This window comes from Aspergillus novofumigatus, assembly GCF_002847465.1.
Source record: "Aspergillus novofumigatus IBT 16806 chromosome Unknown P174scaffold_5, whole genome shotgun sequence".
NCBI lineage: Eukaryota > Fungi > Ascomycota > Eurotiomycetes > Eurotiales > Aspergillaceae > Aspergillus > Aspergillus novofumigatus.
The window spans coordinates 663160-688338 of record NW_020194278.1 but is presented as its reverse complement, the minus strand read 5'-3'; the positions used below and the strand labels follow the sequence as shown (position 1 = coordinate 688338).

At 50.9% G+C, this 25179-nt stretch overlaps 9 protein-coding genes across 9 annotated transcripts; 5 read left to right on the top strand and 4 right to left on the bottom strand.

Moving 5' to 3' along the window:
* Positions 1–582: 582 nt before the first annotated feature.
* Positions 583–3867, top strand: P174DRAFT_421582 (uncharacterized protein; the record flags this gene model as incomplete). Its single annotated transcript, XM_024824962.1, has 12 exons — positions 583–633; positions 686–725; positions 781–806; positions 884–1214; positions 1273–1454; positions 1507–1789; positions 1850–1989; positions 2040–2170; positions 2221–2575; positions 2638–2754; positions 2809–2848; positions 2909–3867. 12 exons carry the CDS (start codon positions 583–585, stop codon positions 3865–3867), a joined length of 2655 nt encoding a protein of 884 aa, XP_024681125.1.
* Positions 3868–4167: 300 nt separating this feature from the next.
* P174DRAFT_461074 (phosphoribosylaminoimidazole carboxylase ADE2) lies at positions 4168–6077 on the bottom strand (the record flags this gene model as incomplete). Its single annotated transcript, XM_024829965.1, has 5 exons — positions 4168–4364; positions 4437–5047; positions 5098–5393; positions 5448–5545; positions 5612–6077. 5 exons carry the CDS (start codon positions 6075–6077, stop codon positions 4168–4170), a joined length of 1668 nt encoding a protein of 555 aa, XP_024681124.1.
* A 288-nt stretch (positions 6078–6365) lies between these two features.
* P174DRAFT_442371 (uncharacterized protein) lies at positions 6366–8156 on the top strand. The gene is made up of 5 exons (XM_024827564.1): positions 6366–6423; positions 6571–6728; positions 6787–7423; positions 7481–7627; positions 7662–8156. The coding sequence occupies exons 2-5, from the start codon at positions 6696–6698 to the stop codon at positions 7982–7984; spliced, it is 1140 nt and encodes a 379-aa protein (XP_024681123.1). The 5' UTR covers positions 6366–6423; positions 6571–6695; the 3' UTR covers positions 7985–8156.
* A 48-nt stretch (positions 8157–8204) lies between these two features.
* On the bottom strand, positions 8205–12277 carry ctpA (Cu(2+)-transporting P-type ATPase CCC2). Its single transcript, XM_024827563.1, has 17 exons — positions 11852–12277; positions 11708–11822; positions 9886–11648; positions 9789–9864; positions 9732–9755; positions 9697–9710; positions 9622–9675; positions 9559–9594; positions 9433–9531; positions 9333–9402; positions 9187–9305; positions 9012–9147; positions 8856–8990; positions 8602–8834; positions 8529–8571; positions 8483–8495; positions 8205–8461 (listed from the first exon to the last, which is right to left on the bottom strand). Exons 1-17 carry the CDS (start codon positions 11960–11962, stop codon positions 8398–8400), a joined length of 3105 nt encoding a protein of 1034 aa, XP_024681122.1. The 5' UTR covers positions 11963–12277; the 3' UTR covers positions 8205–8397.
* Positions 12278–13196: 919 nt separating this feature from the next.
* Positions 13197–14602, top strand: P174DRAFT_488323 (uncharacterized protein). The gene is made up of 4 exons (XM_024830793.1): positions 13197–13207; positions 13291–13497; positions 13555–13834; positions 13900–14602. Exons 3-4 carry the CDS (start codon positions 13576–13578, stop codon positions 14118–14120), a joined length of 480 nt encoding a protein of 159 aa, XP_024681121.1. The 5' UTR covers positions 13197–13207; positions 13291–13497; positions 13555–13575; the 3' UTR covers positions 14121–14602.
* P174DRAFT_421577 (uncharacterized protein) lies at positions 14174–14605 on the top strand (the record flags this gene model as incomplete). Its single annotated transcript, XM_024824961.1, has 1 exon — positions 14174–14605. The coding sequence occupies one exon, from the start codon at positions 14174–14176 to the stop codon at positions 14603–14605; it is 432 nt and encodes a 143-aa protein (XP_024681120.1).
* A 749-nt stretch (positions 14606–15354) lies between these two features.
* rgsB (putative RGS domain protein (Rax1)) lies at positions 15355–16596 on the bottom strand (the record flags this gene model as incomplete). The annotated part of the gene is made up of 3 exons (XM_024825723.1): positions 15355–15591; positions 15642–16368; positions 16442–16596. The coding sequence occupies 3 exons, from the start codon at positions 16594–16596 to the stop codon at positions 15355–15357; spliced, it is 1119 nt and encodes a 372-aa protein (XP_024681119.1).
* A 903-nt stretch (positions 16597–17499) lies between these two features.
* gcnE (histone acetyltransferase GCN5) lies at positions 17500–19329 on the bottom strand. Its single transcript, XM_024827562.1, has 7 exons — positions 19244–19329; positions 19086–19180; positions 18973–19029; positions 18704–18912; positions 18530–18644; positions 17769–18476; positions 17500–17704 (listed from the first exon to the last, which is right to left on the bottom strand). Exons 1-7 carry the CDS (start codon positions 19263–19265, stop codon positions 17684–17686), a joined length of 1227 nt encoding a protein of 408 aa, XP_024681118.1. The 5' UTR covers positions 19266–19329; the 3' UTR covers positions 17500–17683.
* Positions 19330–19449: 120 nt separating this feature from the next.
* On the top strand, positions 19450–21307 carry P174DRAFT_513088 (putative DNA repair protein Rad1; the record flags this gene model as incomplete). The annotated part of the gene is made up of 6 exons (XM_024831945.1): positions 19450–19668; positions 19720–19749; positions 19813–19867; positions 19926–19965; positions 20152–20350; positions 20373–21307. The coding sequence occupies exons 1-6, from the start codon at positions 19566–19568 to the stop codon at positions 21305–21307; spliced, it is 1362 nt and encodes a 453-aa protein (XP_024681117.1). The 5' UTR covers positions 19450–19565.
* Positions 21308–25179: the final 3872 nt, after the last annotated feature.

The window sequence follows — 25179 nt, the reverse complement described above, 5'->3', positions numbered from 1 at the left end:
TGCCCGGACACCTCAGGTACTCCCTACCTTAGGTAGCTATAACCCTCAGCGCAAAACGATCACCCACGACACGGTGACGTCAAGCATCCAGGGAAGGGTTGCGGCCCCTATCAATAACAGTCATAATCGATGTCACCCCACGAACAACTTTTCTCTCCTCTTCCTTACCCCCCTTGATCTGATATCAGTTGTCTAGAAAACTATTTAAACAGGTCACCAACAATCCATCGACTTCCAAACACATTTTGCCTCGTCACTCTTGATCCATAGTTGTCCTGTCTACCTTACACTGATCTTCATACCTCAACTGAACACACATTCCTCTCGCCCTTCGCGTCCTCCATTCCGGTGATACCCCTGTGACGCGATCTTCGTTATCTGTTTCTTTTCTTGTGCACTTGATTCTATTTGTCTGTTATTCGTCTCTTTTCTTCTCCGAAATAAAGTCTTAGCAGAGCTTATCTATCGCTTTCTCAAGTGACCATCGAGGTCTCTTGTGGCAGCCATAATTTCTATCTCAATATTGTCTGATTGTCATTGTCGGTCGCAAGCCATCCATTAGCGGTGCCAACAGACTTCAACATGCCGTCTAAAACTGTCAATCGTCCTATGGACACTAAGCAAAAGGAAAAGGTAGGCATACCAATACCTACACTTCCAAAGAATTGCTCTGACAGTGCTTCAGGACATCAACCAGAAGCTGCAGTTGTTCGGGATATATCAAGGTAAGATTGGAGCACCTATCCCTCAGCAATTATTTTAGGCTAACGGATCATACAGCTTTCAAAAACGGCAAGCTTCCATCGGTTAGTCCACGGATCATCCTCGCAAGATGCGTCAAGGCGCGTATGTCGTGCATCATACTGATAAAATGCCTCTGCAGAACAAGCAATGTGATGTCGCCTTGAATAGTGCCATTACCTCCAAGGCTCTGTCGTCCCCTCCTAAAGAACTATCCAGCGAGGGCCAGGCCCTGGTTAAGGATCTCCGGGTGGTCATTGATGAAGCTAAGAAACTCATTCTTAGCAAGAATGAGGGCCAGTTATTGCAAGACTTTATCTGGGAAGCTCAAAAGATTGGCACTGGCGAAGCGCCGGTACAGCCAGATGTTCCAGTGAGCAAAGAATCAGCCCAGCAGGATGCCGACAGGGCCGTCGAGGGTTTAAAAACCTTGGGTACTCTCATGATCACAAACGGAGAGTTCAGAAAGCTCTGTAAGTGGAGTCATTTGGAAGTCAGTGCCGACTTAAGTACCGTACTGACGCTTCACAGTGAACGATGCTATGATCATTGCTCGTGACATGGCTGGTGATGTCTCGCAGCAAGCTGCCGACAGGGTCCGACCTTCACAGGAGCAGCTGTCCCAAGTGGACCAACCTGCTGAAGAGAATGTCTGGCACGAGAAGCCTGATATCCCCAAGGAACAGCTCAAGTCTCGCTTTCAGAAAAGCAAGGTAAGATCCTCTTCTGACAGCTTATCTGCTGGCATGCTCACTTCCCCCGTAGGAAGAAGCTGGTGATGTAGCAAACACTGCGACACAATCTGCAACGGGTGGCCAGGACCCTGCCACTGCTAAGGATGTCGATGTCCAGGCTGGTGTCAGTTCGGCAGCCCAGAAGGCCAAAGAGAAAGTCCCAGAGGATGTCTCCGAGAAAGCGAAGAGTCGGGCCCAGGAGCTCAAGGAGCGGACTCGTAGCTACATGGAGCAGAAGATGCCCAAGGAGAGACGCGAGCAAGTTATCTGGCGATTGAAGAAGATGGTTATTGAAATCCAGGGTCATCCTGATTGTAAGTTCAATTCGGAGATCAGAAGCTTTGGATAGACGCTAACTTTGGGGCCTATAATAGACCAGCAAGCTGTTGGCACGCTCCTTTCTCTCGCAGAGAAGTACGGTCGTCACACCAGAGACATCTCCCAACAAGGTGCTGGAACCACAAAGGAACTCCGTGGCAACGAGAGAATCAGATCAATGGAAACCAATCTGAAGGTGAGTGACCAGAAGAATAGCGCTGACGGTGAAGCTAATATTCTTGCCAGACTCTCATTGAACGATTTGCAAACAGCACGTCCTTGGATGATTTCTTTGATTCCCTCGACAAAATCTACCGCGATGCAGACAGGGACCCGGAACTCAGAGGCTGGTTCAAGAACATGGACACCTTCATCAGGTGAGTCCGACGGCCAAGCTAGACTATACGGATCATTCTGACTCGAGCAGGAAAACCTTGCAGGAACAAGGCTACATCATGCAGGAGGACTGCGACCGTGAATGGGACCGATTGTACGATCACGGTCGTTACCTGTTGCGCGATCGCTACAAGGATCATACCGATCGGATCCTTGACGAGATCAGATTCATAGGCGATCAGTTCAATCAAGACCCTCAGAATCGAGCATTCCGCTCAGCTTTGGAGAAGCTCTTCAATGACCTTGGTCGAGACGCTAGTGGCAATGTTGCTTTCAAGAAGCACCTGCTTGAAGATATCAGAGATGTCATCTTGCCTTCGGTCTTTGAGAACGTTCGCTATGTCCCTGTGCCTCGCATCGAGGTGTCCGATCCGATGGCTGACGTGGTGAGTCTGCCTCAAGAAACTGTCTTGAGAGTTCCAGATGACTAACATTGCGATGTTCACAGGTTGTGGAGAATCTCGTCATCGAGAGTGACAATCTGATGCCGAACGTTGTGGAATTTGGTAGTGATAACTATTTCCGCTGGGGTCGGAAGAACATCAGTAACAAGAGAGACAACAAGGTTAGTCACGCGCTATCCAGTTATGTCCGTTGCTCAAACTGATTCCTCGCTCAGATCATGATCTCGGTATCCGGTATTCAAGCCGATCTCCGAGGTAGGTTCAATATCGAAACATGACGGTCTTCTGGGTTTATGTTTACTAACCCCTCGCTAGACGTCAGTTACTATATCAAGAAGAAGCAGGGATTCCCTTCAATCACAGACAAGGGTGTCATGGACATCTTCCTCGGTAACGAGGGCTTTGGTTTCAAGATCGCGGCCTCCACAGCTCACAAGGAGGACCGCCAGCACTTTGTCAAACTCGACAAGGTGACAGTGAAGATTCATGATCTTGACATCAAGTTGAGGAAGTCCAAGCACAAGATTCTCTTTGCCATCTTCAAGCCTATGCTCTTTAACATTGTTCGACCTACCCTGGAGAAGGTGCTCGAAAAGCAGATCCATGACGCCTTCGTCAAGGGTGATGCATTTGCCTTTGAAGTCAACCAAGAGGTTCAGCGTGCAAAGGAAGCTACCAAGCAGGATCCTGCAAATGCTCCCAACATCTACTCGCGCTACATGGACGCTGCGCGCGCGAAGCTGACCGAGAAGAAGCAAAAGGCTCAAGCAATTGCTCAGCGCGATACCAAGATCCAGACCGTCACTACTCTTCACGACTCGATGTTCCCAGACATCAAGCTCCCTGGAGCAGTCTCCAACAAGGCTACTGAATACACTGATCTCGCACGCAAGGGAGAGCGCTGGGAATCCCCAATCTTCTCTATCGGCAGTGCCTCTGAGTCCAAGGACATCCCCAAGCTCGCTTCCATCCAACGCAAGCCTCACCGGACGGCCGAGAGCCGACTCAGAGAGAAGGCTGATGGCCGACCCACCGAGGGAGCCGATGGTCGAGCGACCCAGGGTGGTCAGGTCGGTGCTGACGGACATCCAAAGACTGGATATCCCTCGCGTGGATTCGCAGATGAAATGGACAATGCCTTCAGCAACGGCGCCACCAATGGCGCCACCAATGGCCACACGAACGGTCATCAAAATAGGGCCGCTACGAAGATCACCGCCGAGGGGCTTACCGTCCGAGGCACCCCCGAGGCCTTCAACCCACAGACCGCTTAAAAGGTGAAATTAGCTATGAGGACAAATGTCTGCCCGTTCCCTTCAATATTTTCTTTTGTTTCTGACTGATGACGCATGTACTGGCTTTGAGATATCATGTTTTTTCCGCTTTCTGAGTTTTATGCTTGCAGTATCTGTGTATCATGTCTTAGTGGCTGTCAGGCTATGATCTGTATGACTAGTTCCGAGTACGTAATCTCTAATTTCTGTCTCGTTCGTGTGTCATTCCTCGATATTCCGTAAGTCGGTAGAGTCATTCAGCCATTCTCATCAATAATCCAATCTAGCTATTATATTCTGTTACATCTGTTCAAAGTACTTTTCCCATCCGAGCTCCTGCATCTTGGTCCCCTTCAGCTCCATGTTCTCGTATCTAGCCTGCTCGGCATACGCCTCCACCTTACGCTGGATAGCAGGGTCGGATGCGCCAAGGATACGAGCCGCCAGGAGGGCAGCGTTGATGCTGTTGTTGATTCCTACCGTCGCGACGGGGACACCTGTAGCGATGAACGATTAGTGACAGTCCACGCGAAAGAAAAAAGATAGTAAAAGAAAAGAAGATGACATACCTCTAGGCATCTGGACGATGCTGTACAAGCTGTCCACGCCGTCCAGCGAGCTGCCCTTGACCGGTACACCGATGACGGGCAGGACGGTGTGAGCGGCAGCCATACCAGGGAGATGGGCGGCGCCGCCCGCAGCGGCGATAATGACCTTGATGCCGCGCGCGGCCGCGCTGGCTGAGTACTCGGCCATGAATGTTGGGGTGCGATGGGCGGAGGTGATGTCGACGGCGGGCTCGATGCCGAAGTAGTCACGGAGGAGCTTCAGGCCCGGAACAAGGGTCTTGAGGTCGCTGTCCGAGCCCATCATCACGGCGACGGTGGGGGTGGGCTTCGACGGGCCGGACTTGGCGGGCTGCGTCTTGATGTCGCTGCGCTTGGAGCGGATCTCGTCGACAACGTCGATGAGGGGCTGGATGTACTTCTCGGCTTCGTGCATTGTGGGAGCGGTGACGGTGACGTGGCCCATTTTGCGGCCCGGTTTGGCGGCACCCTTGCTGTAGAGGTGGATGCTGGCGTTGGGGATGGAGAGAGCGGCCTCGGCGGCTTTAAGATGGGTGTCTGGGGCTGCGCCGCCGATGATGTTCAGCATGATGGACGGTTGGCGGATTTCGAGGCTCTGAGGGGAATGGGGAGGTCGAGAATGGCGCGGAGGTGGGCATCGAACTGGGACAGGGCACATCCTTCAATCGTGTAGTGGCCCGAGTTGTGGATGCGGCTGGCAATTTCGCACAGCATGACGCTGTCGTCTTCGAGAAGGAACATCTCCACACCGAAGGCACCCTTGCCATCAAAGGCTGCGACAGCCTTGCGGGCTAGCTCCTGAGCTTTTTGGTTGATGGCATCGGAGACATTGCGGGCAGGTGCGTAGACGAGCTTGCATATCGAATCTTCTTGTACTGTCTCGACTGTGGGGTATGAGAGGACCGCGTCCTTGGTTTTCACAACCATTACGGCCAATTCCTATGAGCGTCGATATTAGGTCGAAGTCACTTATGAAGTGAATAAAAGACCAACCATCTTGAAGTACGCCCATTTCTCAGCGTACAATGGCCGGTCCTTGAGCGCTTCCAGGGCTTCGGGGATATCGTCCTTGGAATTGACACGGAAGTTTCCTGGCGTCCATTGTCAGCCACAAGAACTTCAATATAGCCATTTCGGGTTCTGTCTTCTTCACTAACCCCGTCCGTCGTAGGCCATGGTTTTCGACTTAAGCATCAAGGGATACCCAAGCTGCTCGCCGATCTTGGCGAGTTCAGCAGGGGTGTTCTCAAGCAGCTCCCGGTGCTCCGCCATTGGTATGCCATATTTCCGCAGGTGTTCCTTCTGGTTGAATTTGTTCTGGATTGTTCGGATTGCTTGCCAGCTGGGCTCAACCTTGACCTCCGAGGAGATCTCCTCAAGAGCGTAGGTATCGACATGCTCGATCTCGGCCGTCACAACGTCGCAGGTCTTCGCCAATTTACGCACAGCTTCATGCTCCTTGAATGAGCCAGTCACATGGCCGTCGTGGGCACTGATTTGTTTCGCAGGGGCGTTATCGGCGTCCAGAACATTGACCTGGATGTTAAGTCGGTTCGCCGACTCAACGAGCATTCGTCCCAACTGACCTCCACCGAGGACTCCCACCTTTGGAGAGTTCCACATTTTGACAAGACAGGCAATGAAGGCTATGGAATTAGAATTGATCTGCTCCAAAGGTCAGTCACCAGATCACAGTGCTTGCAACGTCTGGGGAGAGTGAAACAAGGCCCCTCCGTCTGCCCGCCATGGGGACATTCGTGACTCCATCGAAAAATTGGCCGATAACCATCACGTGATGCTCCGATAAGCGATTACTGCAGCCAATTACAAGCTTCGACTGCCGGGAGAGCCGCTCCCCACGCGTATAGCATTCCATTGCATTAATTAACCTAGAGCAAGCAACTTGCGTCTGGGGACAACCTCAACAACAGAGTGACGAGAAGGAAGCGTGGGGTCAAAATGTCACTGGGTAAGCTTCTTAGAGTGTCTCTCATAAAAATAATCACCTGTCCATGAGCGCGCTTCGTTTTGGAGTCTTTTTATCCCTGGCAACACAGCTTGGGAATGCCACCAGGAGCTACTAGAGCTATCTTGCGCTGACATTTTGCAATTGTAGATGAAGAAAGCTTAGAGACGGTCGCCAATGGCGGCTCAATGGACTAGTACGGGCAACAATCGGTCAGTCTATCTATATCATGATCGAGTGCTAATAATACCTCGTCCAGCGACAAATGGCCCGGTATGGTCGAGCCTCTCCTCGAGCGACTAGAACATGTGCGCAGGCTCTACTCATCCTTTTATCCACTCTTCATGAGGACTGACAGATAAGTAGAATGTATACAACGCGTTCCCCATGCCCAAATTCCACGTCGAAACCCAACCACCAGCCGCGCAGCAACAGCCATCCTCCTACTCGCAAGAACCCAACTCAGTGCCACCGAGCAGCAACAAAGAAAATACTCCTCCAACAGAGACAGAGAACCCTTCACAGTCGACAATACCCGCATCAGCTGCCACGCCGCCTCCATCTGGCGAGCGTGTGCCAGACTCCAAACCACAGTCATTCGTTGATTCCTCGACCGATACCCTTCCCCAACCGCTTATGTTATTGCTGGATTCCATCAAGTCGACATTAAAGACATTTTTTGCATCGAAGCCCCCGCACACCATACAGAGACTCGCAGAACTAGTTCTCCGACCTAATGCGCACTATCGAACTCTGCCTGCGTACCTGCGCGCCGTCGACCGAGTCGTTTCCGTTACAAGTACCGCTGATATATTTCCACTTCAAACAGAGCCCAGCGCCGGTCAGGTCAATGGCGTCTTGAACGGAGGAGGGCATAGTTTCATGTTTCCAGATCATGCCCCAGGAAGTGATGAGTCCCTGGGTGGCGCCCTGCTCACCCCGATCCCTTGGTTGACCGGCGCATCTTCCCCGGGCAACGAGGGTGGAAATACTCTCAGTGAAGGTAACGCTCTCAGTTACTTGTCTCCATACATTCCCTGTTAACACTCGTTTCTGGTAGGTCTCGTCCCAGGCGATTCATTATCATTGGTCGCGCAAACATCACAACCAGAGCAGGTGCAACAGCAGGTTCAGGGTGACAACGCTTCGGATCCGACCGCACAAGGGCAGCCCTCAGAAACGACGGCAGAAAACGAGACTATGGGCGGTACTAGCCCCCGCTAGCCGATTCGTCCGAAGAGATCCCCCACGCTCGGGCCCGCCGATCCTAGGAGTAGAGGATATGGGCCTGCAGGACGGCAAGGGAGTCGAGATGACTTTGGCGCAGAACGCAAATGCGCTTGCGGATCGGTCGTCGGCACAGACCGAGCAACCTACTTCTACTGCTGAGGAACAAACCGAGAACCAGGAACCGGCGTCTCGGGCAAATGCAGACAGCGATGGGGATATCCAGCTTGACGATGCGAAAGAGGCGGGGGAATCTGCTCCTGCCGCAACAGCAACAGCGGCGGCGGCGGCTGAGGCCACTGAAACTCCCGAGGCGACACAGGACAAGAATGTTTAGACGCGGTTTGCGTTGATTGTGTTTCTTGGGCTTGCATTGTTTCATATAATGACGATCAGGAAATCTATGAGCGACAGTCTACAGGTCATATATTGACTATTGGCCTTCAATGATGAATGATATGATGTGACTTTACTATGTGCGAGTGCAAGGCTATTCCATGGATTCAAACACTGCTGCTTCGTATTCTTAGATTTTTACATTATACTAGCGATGCAGTCGTAAAGATACTACGTATCGATGAACATCTGTAAGACCCTCGAAAACCACATATGTCTATGCAATTCAAATTATTAAGATAGCCGTGAGAAGAGACATCCATCATGCAGGTACTTCATACGCCGAATCCTAGCTATGAACGATGCACATGAGACGAAGCACCCAAAAACATGCAAGAAGGGTACAGAGGCAAATTAAACGACAGGATCTACCGCCTGTAGAGGGACATAGCCATCATTGGTGTCTATTGTTCTCGGACTCCGTCCGGTGACAGTCGACCAGACTCTCGCGCCTGTGCGCCTGGCCCAGCGCAACGGGCCTGTACGACCGCCAGGACCGGATACAGAGAGAGCAGCGGCCCACCAGTTCTTCCGGGAAGCGTAGGATCCGGCGCCGACGAGCTGGGCTTCCTTCTCTAGCTTCTCGACGTCCATCCATCGTGGACGTTTCCAGAAGTTCAGGAGCAGACTGCTGACGACGACGGAGACACTGGATGCTGCCATTGCTGCGCCGGCGGCCATGGGTGGGAGCATGAAGCCGCCGAAGGGCAGGAAGAGACCCATGGCGAATGGAAGGCCGATGACATTGTAGAGGCAGGCCCACATGAGATTGAGCTTGATGCGCCTGAAGACTGCGCGAGAGAGCGATAGACTGGCGGGGACGGAGAGGAGATCATCCGGCCGCATGAGCACGATGTCGGCGGCTTCCATGGCGACGTCCGTCCCCGAAGCCAGAGCAATCCCGATTGATGCGGTTGCCAGAGCCGGGGAGTCATTGATTCCATCGCCTACCATGGCGACGCGGTCACCAGATTCTTGCATCGAAGCGATTATGGATTGTTTGTCGGACGGGGAGGCAGAAGCGTGAACGAATTCAGAGGTTATACCAACGGCCGAAGCGACGGACAAGGCAGTAGACCTGGTATCTCCAGTGATGAGCGAAGTCTTGAGTCCCATGCGATGCAAAGCAGCGATCGTAGCCACGGCAGTCGATTTCACAGTGTCGCGGAGGAAGATAGTTCCGGCAAACTGGTGATCGATGGCCACATGAATCTGCGTGATGCCAGCGGTAGGCTTCGGGCTGCCGGTGGACTGATCTTCAGCTTCAACAGATTCAGGAATCGATACACCTTGAGACCGCAAGAAAGCGGCGTTGCCAATTACAGCACGATACCTTGTCCGTTCTCCATTGAACGCGGGCTCAATCAATGCAGATATTCCCTTACCAACATGGGCATTGAAGTCACCCAAGCTGCCTGGTAGTCCATCGCCCTCGGAGTGGCCTGATTCCGCCTTTGCTGCTGAGAGGATGGCCTTGCCGATAGGGTGCTCACTGCTCATCTCCGCGAGACCCACGATCAACCACCAAAGTCGACGACGCCCTTCATGCCACTGGCGTTCAATTCTGGCCTCGGCAACAGTCATCTTCCCCGTAGTCAGGGTGCCAGTCTTGTCAAAGACGACGTGGTTGATCTTAGTCGCGCCTTCAAGCACAGCACCACCCTTGACTAGAATGCCCTGCTCCGCACCAACACCAGTACCAACCATCACGGCTGTTGGGGTGCTGAGGCCCAATGCGCATGGACAAGCAAAGACGATGACAGAGATGCAAAGCTTCAGGCAAACCATGACTTTTCCGCCACTGCCTTCGGCAACGAAGATCTTGGGAGGATGGGACAAAACGTGGCTAACGAACATCCAACCAAAGAACGTGATGAGACCGAGACTGATGATAGCCGGAATGAAGTAGCCAGCAACAATATCCGCCACCCGCTGGATAGAAGCCCGGCTTGTCTGCGCGTCTTGAACCAATTTCACAATCTGGCTGAGCTGAGTGTCCTTGCCGGTTCGGGTGACCTTGAAGTCAATCGAACTAGTGCCATTCACGGTTCCAGCAACGACGGTACTGCCCTTCTTTTTATAAATGGGCAGCGCTTCACCAGTGATCATGCTTTCGTCCACGTAACTTTCGCCTCGAATGACGACCCCGTCTGCAGAAACTTTGTCACCAGGATGAAGAACAACTATGTCGCCAATTTCAATGAGCTCAGTTGGGATCACTCTGTGACCTGGACCAGATCTTTCGGCGCTTGATGATGCCGGCTTCTTCTCATCAGGGTAAACTTTGGCGGTTTCCCATTCCTCGGCGAGCTTCTCAGCAGCAATAGAATCATCATAAATTGTCGTCATAGACGGAGCCAGGGACATGAGTCGCGAGAGAGCGGCTGACGTTTGACCTTTAGCCCGATTCTCTAGCCATCTTCCGAGTGTAATGAAGGTAATGAGCATGGTGCTTGTATCAAACACGGTGTTGGGCCGTTTGTCGGCCATTGTGCACATGGCCACAAGCATGATGAAGACACTGTAGAAGAAAGCCGCAGATGTGCCCAACATGACAAGAACATCCATAGTCGGTGAGCGATGCTTGAGTGATTTGTAGCTGCTCACGTAGAATCGCTTCCCAATACCGAACTGGACGGGGATGGTGAGCAACAAACATAGCACGTCCCCGAGGTACACGCCTGCGCATAACGGGAGCTTGCCGAAGTCGAGCTTGGGTAGATACATGGGAAGCAACATGTTGAGGACGAAGACGGGCACCGCGAATGAGAGAGAGAACAAGAATGCACGTCGCCACTCTTGGACCTCCTTGGTTTTGGACAGAGATTCCAATTGGGCGTTGGTGTCGTCCGACTCACACAGCAAGGCATTATAGCCGGCAGTCTCAATCGCCTCAACAATGGTACGAATCCCAATTTTCGCAGAATCATACGAAACTGCAAGCTTGTATGTGCCCATATTGATGGACGCCGAGTGTATTCCGGGTCTCCGGAGAAGGGAGTCTTCTAGATCATTTGCCGCGACTACATCGCGCAAGCCGTGTAAACTCAGAGCTACGCTGCTCATAGAGCTAGACGTAGACAGTTTAGGCTCTGAAGAAATGATAGCTGCATCAAAACCCGCATCTTCGATAATTGTGATGATTTGTTGGGCCGAGAGAACAGTAGGGTCATGAACGATGATAGCGCGTTCAGCAAGTAAGCTGATGTTGAACTGAACCACACCATCAGCACCATCGAATGCACTCTGCACGCTGGATGTACAAGCGCCACACGTCATGCCATCTATAGAGACGGTTGTGTTCATGAGGCGCGATTTAGCGTCCGCATCTTCCTGCGAGCCACGAGGCCCGTCCTGCGGCGTTGAGGTTTCCAGCACCGTCGCGCCGAAGCCACGATCCTCGATAATGTCCGCGAGCTGTTCTGGCGTGATCACGGAAGCATCATGCTCCACCGCTGCTCGTTCTGACAGCAATGAGACGTTGATCGATTTGACGCCTCTGACTTCTTTGAGTCCTCCTTCCACAGCAGAGGTACAGGCGCCACATGTCATTCCTTCCACCGCCAACGTCGTGGTCGAAAATCGCGGCGTCGGATCCTGCGCATCTCCGGGATATCGGCTTGTATCGACGGTCCGTCGGTGGAGATGATCTCAGCATCAAAACCAGAGTCATCGATTTTTTCGGCTATTGCTTCCGCAGGTATTATGGTCGGATCATGATGGACGACGGCTCGGCCCATCATCAAGCTAACTGACACCTCTCCTACACCTTCCAGACCCTTGAAAGCGCCTTCAACAGCGGAAGTACATGCCCGCATGTCATTCCATCCACCTTGACTGTTGTGGTCGCCATATGCACTGGGGATCGGCCGGCGGAGGAGCCACTATCGTGGGCGCGTACAGGATCGGAGGCCGCCATCGCGCGGGGTTTGACTTCACCAAAGCTACGCAACGGAAGCTGTACTGTAGTGTGTTACCGCATCAGGGTCTGTTATGGAAGGGAGACCAAGACTGTATGAAAAGGGAGACCAGGAGCCAGCGTCTACAGCCAGCTGGGTTGACGTCAAAGATAAATAGCGGAGAAAAGACCAACGAAGGGAGTACAGGGACGGATGTGGTCGGAAGACCGACAAGGGCATATCATTTCATCCCTTTCTTCTTGGTTATCAATTTCTTGAGGGCAACTGGAAGAAACAGCCGGAAAGTCTTGGCTAGAGGCCCATAATGCAGAAAGAAATTAAACCACAATCAATCAGCGGCAATGGTTGTGGTTTGGGCTGTTTGGCGCTATTATTAATGTTAATCTAATCAGCCGTAGGCCCAGTCTACTCGCTCGTCTACTCCAGTACTCCTAGTTCGTCTCGATCGGCCTTTCGGATAGATAAACTGGGTCACGGAGCAGGCCATTCTTGCACAAAGTACGGATTATCTAGCTTCTCATTCTTTGCCAACAATGCCACATACTTGCGATCCATTCTGTATCAGAGACTCTCAAGTCTGGACACAATCATTGCGGGCTGACAGCGATGAAGCTGCAGTGTCAACACACTTCCATTCCAATGCTTTGACTCGATATGCAAGGGGATCATCACCGCTCCTTGATCTCTTCCCTTGGTGGAATGGTGTCTGACTCGGTAATTCGGCTCTCCAGCCCAAAAAGGCTAACCGAGATTCTCATGTCTGGCTCTATTGATTATTATTCTGTCTGTGTGATGAGTCTGCTGTACGTACACTACACTACTGATCAATTTTCAAGGATAGTCTCAAGTTTGCAAAAGCCCCAATAATGAGGATGATTGTTCGCAGGTGCCATGTGCAATTGCAGTAGAATATGCGATTGGCCATCATGAAACAAACCCAGAATTCCTATCCTCATTGGGATGGTGTCCAGTTTCAAGTAAACGCTTCTACTAGTCATGATACAGTCTAACCCCTCAGATAGCCACCTAAAATGAACCAGGACTTGACAAGACCTGATCACAGACTCTAGATACCGTTTCGGTTCGAGTTTCACAAGCTTCATCGGAAATATGGTCTTGGTCTCTCACCCTCCCAGGCGTCAACACTAATAAGCAGAAGACTGCATAATGCTGAGGAGAAGGGAACTGAGCTGCTTGATTGACAAAGTGCCAAACTTCTCAATTCGCAGTGCCATTATTATAACGTGAGTTCGCATGTAGCATCGGCGATCAACCATCCTAGAATAGTGCTGAATACTTCGTATCGATCTGGAGATTATGATCACAGTTATGCTTGAATCCCAACCGGAATCTTAAGTGACAGATCTTGTTTGCATCACTAACAAACAGCCCCAATTCGGATGACGGCTGGATAGGTATCATCATCACCATCAACATCCCCACTGTTATCAGTCAACTATTCTATCAGAGGCAGCTCCAGCGCCGAGTCTCGCATACGGCACTTAGTCTCTCACGTCTCAGTTTCTCTTTGAATGTAGGTCTACGCTTGACTGTCTCGCCAAAAGAACCGCAACAACTGACCTCCATCAAGCACCAGACAACCACGCCCCAAATGGATCAAATACATACTCGGGCCATCGAGGCCCTGCAACCCTTCATCCACCTGGCCAACTCAAACAGTGCTACCTCCCCACGATTTATTGCGAACCTAATCACAAATGCAACCTCAAACCCGCACACCTACGTCTTCGCCGAGCTGCTGGAAACGCCTACAATTCAAGCCCTCCGCTCCCCAAACACCCCAGAAGAGTTCCAAGGGTACCTGACCCTCCTGGAAATCTTCGCCTGGGGAACATGGCAGGACTACCAGAGTAAGCCCGCCAGCCTTTCAAGCTGAACCATTCGGCCTATAGTAACTAACAACATCACCACCCAGCAACACCCAACCTCCCCAGCCTCAGTGCCGAACAAGCCCTCAAGCTCCGCCTCCTCTCGCTCCTCACGCTTTCCGCAACACTCAAGCCCCTCACCTACAAGACCCTCATGGACGCCCTCTCCATCTCAGCCCCCGCTGAGCTGGAATCCCTCGTCACAAAAGCCATCTACTCCTCCCTCATCACCGCCCGCCTCTCCCCGCCTCCAACCCTCCCTTCGTAAACGTGACGTCCGTCGCGCCCCTTCGCGACATCAAACCCCAGTCCCTGCCGACGATGATCTCCCTCCTGACACAGTGGGAGAGCCGCTGCGGCGATGTCATCAGCGACATCGAAGCCGAGATCGCCAAGATCAAGAGCAATGCCGCGAAGCGTAGGGCGAAAGAACAGGCGCGGGCTGCTCTGCTTGAAAAAGCGCTGGCCTCCGCTGATGGGAGCGCGAAGGACGCGGCGGGAGGCGGGCCCGGGTCCAGAAGGCTCGGCGGAGCGCAGCGGTTTGGCCAGGGAGGTGGCAATAAGCGCGAGTTCAACGCTGATGACTACGATGATGAGGATGACGGGTACTGGGATAATGGCAACGATGGCGGTATCGATTTACACGCGGCTGGTTCGCGTATGGACATTGATGAAAGTGCGGGATCGTCTAGATTCGGGTTGAGCGGGGCTGGCGCGAGGCATGCGAAGCGCATCCTGGGAAAGAAGTCCTAATGTAGCAGCCATAGTCACTGGCTAAAGGAGATGGAAAAAAAAAAAAAAAAAAAAAAAAAAAAAAGCAAGGTTAACAGTGGACCTGTAATGGTCATTACGAGCTCATGATGTATCTTCTTCCGGATGGTTTACTCTTCTGCATAGAGCCATCATGCTAGGACTACTTACGACATGCAATATCAGCATTCGATCAAGGTTATTTGCCATTAAGATTGCATTATTATAGCAGATTAGCGGACCAATGCCTGAACACCAAAGAAAGTTCCACCGGCAGTCATTGAAATTGAACATCATGCAGAAGAGGCAGAAATGGGTATTGTAAGAAGATGAAGAGGTGAAGAAGCAATCAAGAAGGAAACATTCACAAGACGAAGCGACAAGGAAAGTCTGTTGTGGCTGGAGGGATCGGTACGGCGTGGCCTTGAGCCGAATGACGCAGCATCAGCCAGAAGAAGGATGTACCGCGTTTTGCTCGAATCGTTCCAAGCCTGGGGAAGGGCTCCACGGAGCGCAACTTGGATGAGAATAGCCTAAAGTGTCGGTTTCGAGAACAACCGAGTGGCTAGCCTATGCACCAGCTGCATTGCCAGGCCGAAAAGAAGGCCTGCACTGCGGTGTCGGTCCCGCGTAGGACAGCTGGGCTCGCATGACATAATCATAGTCGCGAGGATTATTCAATGGATCAGAGGAGCGTCCGAAGTGAGGCCTGATGGAGCAAACATATGCTTAACAGCCTGAAAATGGCCAAATCACAGCATAGTACCGGGGACAAAAATGAACAGAATGCTCAGTGCGGCAGCGACCAGTAGGGCAATGAATAACGTTGCAGTGGCTCGTTTATTCAGGAGCTTACGAACATAAGGCTCGCGGATTGGAGCCCAGTTCATGAACGTGTATTCACTGTACCCCAAATATGCCATTACCGGGTCGATCTTGTACTGGTACGAAGCGATGAAATATGCAGCTACAATGAAAGGCAAAATCACCTGGTCCGTCATTAGCAAAAGTGTGCAAGGAACATGAAAAGAGGTCTTACCCAGCAACGAATATGCCGCGGCTTGTCTCGAAGGACAACGTAGAAGGCGCCCCAGAAACCACCGCCAAAGCTAACCAAAGCCAAAGCCAAGCGAGTGACAACGGTCAACGGCACAAGATTACCCAAGGCTTTTGCCTGCAAAAACCCGGGGTATGCGTCGCGTTCCATTGCTTGGAAGACATAGTCTTTGGCGGGGTCAAACACTTCTGGATCGTCCCTCCCGTCATCCTCAATGAGATTGATTATCGTTGATACCATTTCCTCCGGAAGAACGATCTCTCTTTCAGCACCGGGTAGTAAATACGTGTAGAGAATCTTCTCTGCAGACGCGCGAATATCGTGTCGCGTGACTGTATGGCCAGGGGAATTCGATTCGTTCTGTGTTCCGGAGCTTGGACGAGGCGGTTGTTCATTGGAAGGAAGGCGAGCAGCGTTCTGTGACCCGAGGCTACTCTGTGGTGAATGCTGGGATGTGTGGCCATCTGAGCGAAGGAAGGCTGACAGCCTTTGATCGGCGTCCTTGTCGTCGTAATCACGAAAGCCCCGGCGCAAGCCAGAGGGGCCAGCTTCTGTAAGCGGGATATCGCCAAGATGTTCCAAGTTATCCAAAGCGGCAGATGAGCCTTTACTATCTGCTTTTTCAAGATCAGGCGTCGCAACTAAGACAGACCGACGAAGTTCGCGCACATAATGGCGACATAGCGACATATGTTGTGATACATCGAGCCTATTTCACTTCGAAGTCAGCACTTTCCCGTGGTTCATGCGCCGCAGTATTTAAGCAGAGATCTTGCGCATACCAGAAATCCAAGTAATCGACCGAGCGCTGTTGGTCTCGCATGTATATGTAGAAAGAGAATAGATCGACAGGAGCCAAAGTGCGACGACTGAGGACCTCAAACAGAGTGGGGAGCCGATTCCTCGGCTCCAAGTCCAAAAGTGATGGCGAAGCCATTGTGAGCGAGAGCGATAGACCACCAACAAGGCAAATTCAATAAATGATCCAAACGAGTGAAAATTGGCGTGAGGTCGAGAGCGAAAAAGTCGGAAATGATGGAAGATATCGAGTTGGTCCAAGAATAGGAGTGGCCCGTGTTTACTGTTCCACCAACGTCTCAATAAGAATAAGAATGGCCAGCTCACGATTGAACGATCGCAAAGAACTAGAATATTAACGAATGACCGGAGATAATTTAGTCCAAATTAAGGCATCAGCGCAATGAACGACAGAGATTCGAGAGTCTAGGACTTTCAGGCTCAGGAGCCCCTGGAGAGGGCCGCCTGAAGTGGGAAAAGACGGCTTAAAGTAACAATCCTCCAGCCGCCGCCCACTGGGAACGACAACGGACAATAAGGACAAGAGGAACAGGGCACGCGTTGCGATATTATAATAATAATAATTATTATTATTATAACAGCAAAAGAAGGACGGTAGATTGCCCCGACCACCTGCAGAGCAACTTTCTCATACTAGAATACTAATTGTCCATCTCTTGTTGACCTGCCATCTTCATGATCCGCAGCCAACAAACGGCCCGCCGCAAAGTTATTCCGAAATGAAGGACCCACCAGCTAATGATCATCAGCAGCTTCACCACGTTCTCCACTGCTGGCCGAGATTACACGCAAGGGAGGGACGAACTATGATGTTACAATCATCTGGTGGCTAGAATCAAAGAGCAGCGACAAACTCACATGTTGTGATAGATCATATCTCTTCTCAATGCAGCAGTCCGCTGAATTCTAAGCTCCCTTGCGGGATTGGACTGTTATCCAGCCTTTTTTTTTTTTTAAGTTCTCGGGGTGCCTTCGAATAAAGCTTACAGCATCCGTTTCCCTGGTAGAAAATGAGGAATGTACGAAGTGATGTTTGTGATATTGCCATATCATTAGTTCAGTCATCGAATTCTCAATAGAAATGGCCAAATGCTCCCCCATGCATCAATTGGGTATTTGTTCGTTAAATAGCAGAAATAAACGCCAACCAAACCAAAACTCCGTCGCTTCAAGATCGGGAAAGGATGGATCAACCATCAAATAACTCAGTGCCCATCGGCCAGATGCTATGACAAAGTCAGCACGAGTTGCTCTTCCCTCTAGGGAGGGCTATCTAAGAGAGATACTTACCGACCACTCCGGGATGTTGCGAATCTGCTGCCACATAAACTTCTCCAATTTATTCGCGCTTTTCGCATATGGTGTGTTCTCATTGTTGTATTTGCGGCAATTGTCAAAGATCAACATGGCATCTTTGATGAAATCCTGCGGGGTCGGGTACATGTCCTTCTCATGCTTCTCTTCCATCGTCGATAAGTCCATTGGCTCTTTGATGACTTCGTAGTAATCAGGAACCTCATCGCGGTTGACAGGCTGAGTGAACGGCCATGCAGCACTGTGGTTCTGCATGTCGTTGAGCAAGTGCAGGAGTTGATTGTAGTTCGGCCCATGGCGCGGTTGCCGCGCCAATTCATCCATATCCGGTGACCATCCGGATTCCTTAATGGCGGGGATACTCAGAGGATCGATCTTGCAAGCTCCGTTCTTCCATTCCCTTGGCGGAGGATGGATAATATGCGAACGACTGAAAGCCCTGATTTTGGCTTGCACCGCTTCCTTCTGCTTCAGAAGCATGCGACCTGCTTCCAAGTATCGGATCTTGGGGAGCATGGTACATTGCATGATGGTTCCTCCCTCGTAATCCTTGATATAACCCATCCATATAGACTTGTCGAGCGTGATTTCCTTGGTGAATCCCTGCTTCTTGAAATAACCAATCGCATAGTTGTCCGCATAAGTCAGGAAATGCATAATAGGCGAGGTCGCTTTCACATAGTCCTGCTCTTACAGTTAGCTACCACTCCTGCTGCAGCTTTAATTCCTAGCCATACCTTCAAATGAGACATCAAATGCGCACCGTAACCCTTGACTTGCTGATCGGAAGATATGGCACAGAAGACGATTTCCGCGAATTTGCGGCTATTGAACGGCCGGTAGGTGATTCCTCTAGACAACAATTGATGAGCTCTTCAAGAAACTAACCAAACCATCTCTCCCATACATACCCTACAACCTCTAATGGATGCTTCACAATGGCAATTGACAAATGCGAACGATCGTAGACAAGTCGTGCGATATAATCCTTGGGCATCTTTGGAAGCTGCTTCTGAAAAATGCACTTCAACCCGGTGAGAACGACGAAGCTATCCCGCGAACCATCGTTATTGACCACTCGAAACTCGATTTCACCTCGTCGTTCTTCTAAGACGGCGGGCTATTGTGGGGAATGAACATCAGCCGCCGCGTCGAATCAACATTCACTGGTGAAGCTTACCTTTTCTGGGAAGGGAACGATCCTCAGCGGTGGCTTTCCAAGGGGTTCATCTTCGGTCTGCAAGCAAACACTGTCAGAAGAGCAACCGAAATGAGTTCATAGTAGAGACAAACCTTTGGCTCTTTTTCAGGAGAGTCAGTGCGCGCCTTTTTAATCTGTTTCTGGGAATCCGGGGAAGCCGCATCTTCCGAAGCTTTCCGCTTGGAACCTGTATCTATGGTCAATCAAGTCTGAAAACCACAAAACCAACAGTCCCGGCTCGCGGACTCACTCTCTGATGTAAGTGCCGGCATATTGTGCTCCAGATTTCTGGTATAAACTGTCTTCTTCAACGCCCTGTACCCAAAGCGGCGCCGAATTGCGGTCTCCGCGTTATAGGCGGGGATGGAGAGAGGATCGGAAGTATGTTGATCCGAGATGATTGGGCCAGATCGACCATAAGTTACTTAGCTTGACGCGTTGCCTCTATCAAGAAGCTCTGCGATGGCGGAGTAATGTAGACTAGTTGTTCTTTCCATTAGAGACATCAGTTGCTGTATAAGCTGTCTGATAATTGATATTTGCTCGATTTGAAGTCTAATCAATTTATCCTCATGTCTCTGAACGAAGTCTGGGAGGCAGCCTCCGCAAGCCCTTACTCTCCCCTGATATCGAAAGAGCACCAGTTCTTCGTTGGCTTCAGTCTGCTGCTGAGTGGTAAGAGGATTACAACTTCGTCATCGTTGACAGAACTAATTGGCACTCTAGCATTGGTTCTCACTGGTCTTTTCGGTCTGAGTATGTCGCGCTCTGCGCATCCAAGTCAAACTGGGTTATAGCTCACCATTGCTCGCTAAATAGATCGGTCCTTCTTGAGCATCGCAACATTCGGGGTTCCGGCGTCATTGGCATTCGGGTAAGCTGCGACAGACTTAATTGGAGCTATGGCCGTCACTCATATTACATTTCTACAGATTCGGTGCCGTATACATGATCTGCGCCGTTGGTGTCTACGTTTGAGTGACTCGCATCCCGAATCTTTCTATGTACTGTAAATCGGAAAGTTGAAAGACAGAAGACGTGTAACAGGGCGAGAGCTGTTTTACTAGACACGCCTATACAAACCCACCAACCTCTTCCATAATCAATCTTTCCGTGCTCACTATTCTATGCGTTTCCTTGGCTATCTGTACAGACAAGAGTCCTAGGGCCATGGCAACTACCGAGCCCATCTTTTCAGCTGTCTCCAGCAACGCTCACCAGCTCTATACTCTGCTGCAATGCATCGGATTCGTTCCAAAAGCCACCGTGCAAATTACTCCAGACGGAATCCGGTTTTCGGCAGAGGAGACCAGAGTGATACAAGGACTTGCCTTTCTCGACAAAGCGCTCTTCACCAGTTATACCTTCAACCCCCGAAGCCCCAAGCAATGAGGCTAACGACGCAGACCACCATGACGACACCGCAGACACCGCATACTACCCATGTTTCGTGGTCTCGCTGTCGGCCCTCTTGGAAACGCTGAAAATCTTTGGCATTAATGATGCGCCGTCTGGAAGCTTCAGCAGAGCAGTCAGCGTCCAACCGCCCAACCCTTCAGCATCAAGCGCATTCACATCCCCTGCGCTGCTCCTCGACCGTTCCTGCACAATACAGTACACGCACGAAGGCGCTCCGCTGAGCATCACCCTCTCCGAAACAGGAGTCAAAACGACCTGCGAGCTGACTACCTACGAACCCGAAGACACCGACTCAGACATCCCCTTCCAGCGCGACGGCATAGTAATGAAGATTATCATGCGTTCCGCCTGGCTACACAACGCCATCACGGAGCTCGGCGCAACCAATCCCACTGTCCTCAAACTCTCGGCCTCGGCAACACGAGAGCCATTCTTCGCTTTGTCAGGCTCCGGTGGCCCCCTCAGCGAATCGACTGTTGAATTCTCGATTGAACAGCAGAACCAAAACAATGGCCCGTCTCAAACCCATAAGGTACTCACCGATGATGGCTCGCGAGCGCGGGCGAAGAGGGCCAAACTCGCACCTACCGTCACCGAAACATTTCTCGTCAGCCCGCCCTCTTCCATGGGCACTCGCATCAACCAGAATTATCGTTTCTCCATGATACAAAAGGCAGCTCGCGCTATGGCAGTAGCCAATAAAGTGAGTATTCGAGGGGATAGACAAGGCGTTTTAAGTCTTCAGTTCATGATTGAGTTCGACAACAATGGGCATGGTGGCGCACCTGGTGGCATGCGGTCTTCGGGAGCAAGTACTGGGGGCACTGTGACTTTCGTGGACTTTCGTTTTGTACCATTACTAGACGAAGATGATGTTGATCTAGAAATGGATTAGGTAGAAGTTGGCGGTATGTTTGGTCGAAGCTGGAAGAGAACGTTGAAAATAAGGACATCAATAAAAATTCGATTGCTGAGGACTAATTTCCCCTTCCCCAACGCCGTACAAATGCGATATGTAACCCAAGATCACTTGGTTCGGCTAATAATATACAATGAAAGCAGACAATTATCAATGCATGTCACCTGGTCCATGCGCTGGTCATCTTCCCTGCTCTACCATGAAGTCGGAGTCGCTATGTAGCACGGAAGCAAGCATCGTACGGGTTTCGACAGTAGATTACATGACCTAAAGCTCATTAGTATATAAAGCGACCATGCTAGCAACGCAGATAATCATAACTCACCTCTGCAATGGACTGTCTCTCGATGATTGACTTCTGTTTCTCATTGCGGGAGACCCGGTAATAGTAATCACTGAAGTCACCGCATTGCATATGCCGAAGGAACTCCTCATCGTGAGTAATCACAATAAGTTGAAAGTTTGCCTGCTGCTGACGTGCCCGAATGATGTCGTGCAGGGACTCAGCAAGAGAGCGGATGTTGTCCCGGTCGAGGTTGGTTGTCGGTTCATCGAGTGCGATCAGGCCGCAGTTGACACCGAAACACTCTGCCAGGGCCAAGCGAATAATTATACTCGCAAGCACTTTCTGTCCTGCACTGCAGCGTCCTCGCATGTCCATCTCTGCGCCCGATTTGACCATGCAGACGCGGTAGTTGTATGATCGGTTCCCTTTTGCATTTTCGTTGTCGGAGCGGATGAGGATCGTGTCAACGTCGGTGCCTCTGTATGTCTTTTGCCAGAGCTCTCCTATGATTGCATTGATCTCCTCCATCTTCAACGAATGGTACTTCATGATGGCTTTGTCCAGAGCACCTCCGTACCGAGCCAAATCATCAACAGCCGCCTTGGTAGTCTCCACCTTGATGTGCGCTTCCTTATACTTGGAAGCGGCGTCTTTGTAGTCCGTGTTCCAATCCGCCAGAAGCTGCATCAATTGGTCATCTTTAGACTTCATTTCCCCCATCTTGCTGGCTTGCTTGGCAGCAAGCGCGTTGTGTTCGCGGGTTCGGCGCTCTGATTCCTCCTTGAAACGGCTTCGGTCCACCTCTGCGTTCTGAGCTTCTAAATCCTCAATTTCTGCAGACACCTCCGCCAGTGTTCGAGTTGCTTGTCGGTATGTCAGGTTGTCGGAGTATTGGCGTTTTGTGTTCTCGCTGTCTTTGAGCTGTGCCGAGATTTTGTTGATCTCTTTAGTAATATTGGCCTGTTCCGCTTCAAGCTGGCTGATTTCAGTCTCAATCGTTTGAAGCTCGCGTCTACTACGCTCCAACTGACTCGGCCCGCCTCGTTCGTTGTAAGAATCAATCTCCTCCGTTGCCAGATCCAATTGGCGTATGTTTTCAGACAGTTGAGATATTCCTTGCTGCATCTCCCTCTCTCGGGCCTCGACCCGCTGGCTGATATCGTCGTATTGAGCTTGGTATTTGAGGAGCTCCGGTGTCAGCTCCTCAATGTCTCTGTCAGCCTTTGCGATTGCCTCCCGTTGCTGGTTGTTGAGGTTCCTATATTCCTCAATGCGAGCAAGCATGTCTGACTTTCTCTCTAGTTGGAACTTCGCATTGTCAAGCTTGCTTCTAGCATCTCGGAGCTGCAACTCCAAGTTATTCATCTCAGTCCGTGCCTGCTCTCTGTCATTTGTGAGCTTTGTCAGGGTCTTTTTCAGAGCTCTGGTCTTCTCGCCAATACCGGCAATCTCCTCTTGGATATCTTCCAGGGTACGTGTAGCAGTATTGTCCTGCTGATTGGCGGACAGATCCTGTATCTGGGACCGAATGGTCTTGATTTCGCTCTCATATCGCACGATAGTATTGACAGTTTTCGACAAAGCCTCGACGTCTCGCTTCTTTTCAACCTTCTCACTGACGGTCTTGTCATGATTCTCCAGTTGGTCCAGGAGCTCATCCCGCTGATGAACATACTGATCTTCTTCTTTCTCTAGATCCGGAATCTCGGTTTTGGAGAGGCGAGTCCATGTATCGTAGGCTGTACTTACTGCACGGGCCGCGTCGAGTTCAGCTTCAAATCTTTCAACATCTTCTTCCTCGACACCAATCTGTGCTTTTTTCACCAAGCCCTCTAGTCGTTTCTGGAAGACAGTGAATTCTGCGTCGGCCCTGAACGCTCGTTGGCAGAGTCTACAGGCTTTCACCTGCTTGGCTGTCTCCAGACAACGCATAAAGTAGTCGCCGAGTCCGGCGCTTTGCTCGGCGTCCCTTCTAGCGACATCGAGCTGTGCTTGTCGTTGTTTGAGTGCATCGGGGTACTCTTCGGGTTCCTCATGGATGGCTTCGCGAATTTCTTTGGCGCAGCTATTGAGCTCTTTCTGTCGCTGAGCCAGAGTCTTCTTGGCGGACTTAAGCTTGAATTCGACCTGCTCCAGCTCCCTGTTGACGCCGTCACGTTGGCTTTCGGCATTAGAGACGTTTCTGGTCTCCTCTTCAAGGACACGCTGAAACTCTTGCTCTAAAGTGGCTGGGCCCCAGTTTGCACCAATGTACTTTGCAAGACGTTCGCCATGGGCAGCTTTCATAGTTTCCAAGCTGCGTTCTCGTTCTTTGAGTTCCTTCTTGAGATGATCTAACCGGGCGAAATCTCCGGCTCGTTTTGTGGCCCCAATCAACTCAGCATTGAGGCGGGTGCCTTCATCCTCGAGGGTGTGGAGTTCTGAGTTCACGTCCTGAATCTCTTGGTCCAGTGAAGCCGATCGAGCACGATCTTTGGCGTCGTTCAGACGAGATGAAATGTCCTCAATATTTGCTTCAAACGCAGCTTGGATGCCCTCGTCGACGTCAATCTCGTTGAGCTTTGCTTGATAATTGGAGGCCTCCTTGTCATTTGCAGCAATTTGACGCTTGGCCGCATTCTTACTTTCCTGCAACGCAGACTTCCGCTGCCCAATCTCATTTAGAGTAGACTGTACTTCGCGTAGCTCACCTTGCGCCTCTCGCTTAACCCGCTCCAGCGCTTGCTGTTGCTCCTTCAACAGCTTCCGAATCTTTCGCATGAAGTCGTCAATATCGGATTGATCATGAATATTATCAAAGCCTCGGATGTTATGACTGCGAGCAATCTCCCTTGTCATCCTCTGTCTTCTTTCTACCTGGCGCTCGAAGTTGGCTTTGTCATTTTCGTATTTTCCGTATTCGGCTTGTTTGACTCCCAACTTCTGACGGGCTTGCTCAATCCGGTCCTTGATCTCCATGTAGTTCTCCTTTTGAGCTTCCTCTTGTTGTTGGTACTGGAGTTGTCTGGACTCAAACTGCTCTAGATTTGATTGCAGCCACTCATCCGGATCATCAAGCTCAACGAGGTGCCTTTTGAGATTGTCAATCGTCGATTGTAAACTCTTTGCCTCGATACGCTTTCCTTCCAGAGTCCCTAGAACCTGAGCATAGCTTTCAGACTCCTTCCAAGCTTTGTCGGCGAGTTCCGCAACACGGCGCATCTCTTGGGAGAGCTGATGGGTTTCAGCGCGGAGCGCCTCGATCTCATCCTGTAGCTTGATGGATCTTTTCTCTGCACGATCGGCCTTTTCTTTGTCTTCTTTGGCATGCTGTTCCATGATTTTGTATTTTGCCAGCTCCTCGTTCTGCTTCTTCCGAAGGGCTTTGATATTGTCGATGGCTTTCGTATATTTCATGGCCTCGAAAATCTCATCAAATCTCTTCTTGAGCACCGAAGGTTCGCTCATGGGCCAGAGACTCTCATCCTGGTGGCAGAAAATGACGGAATCTAAGACAGCTCTCGAAACACCAAGATACTGAGGCAGGATTTGGTCCAACTCTGCCACTCGGGATGAGATTGCT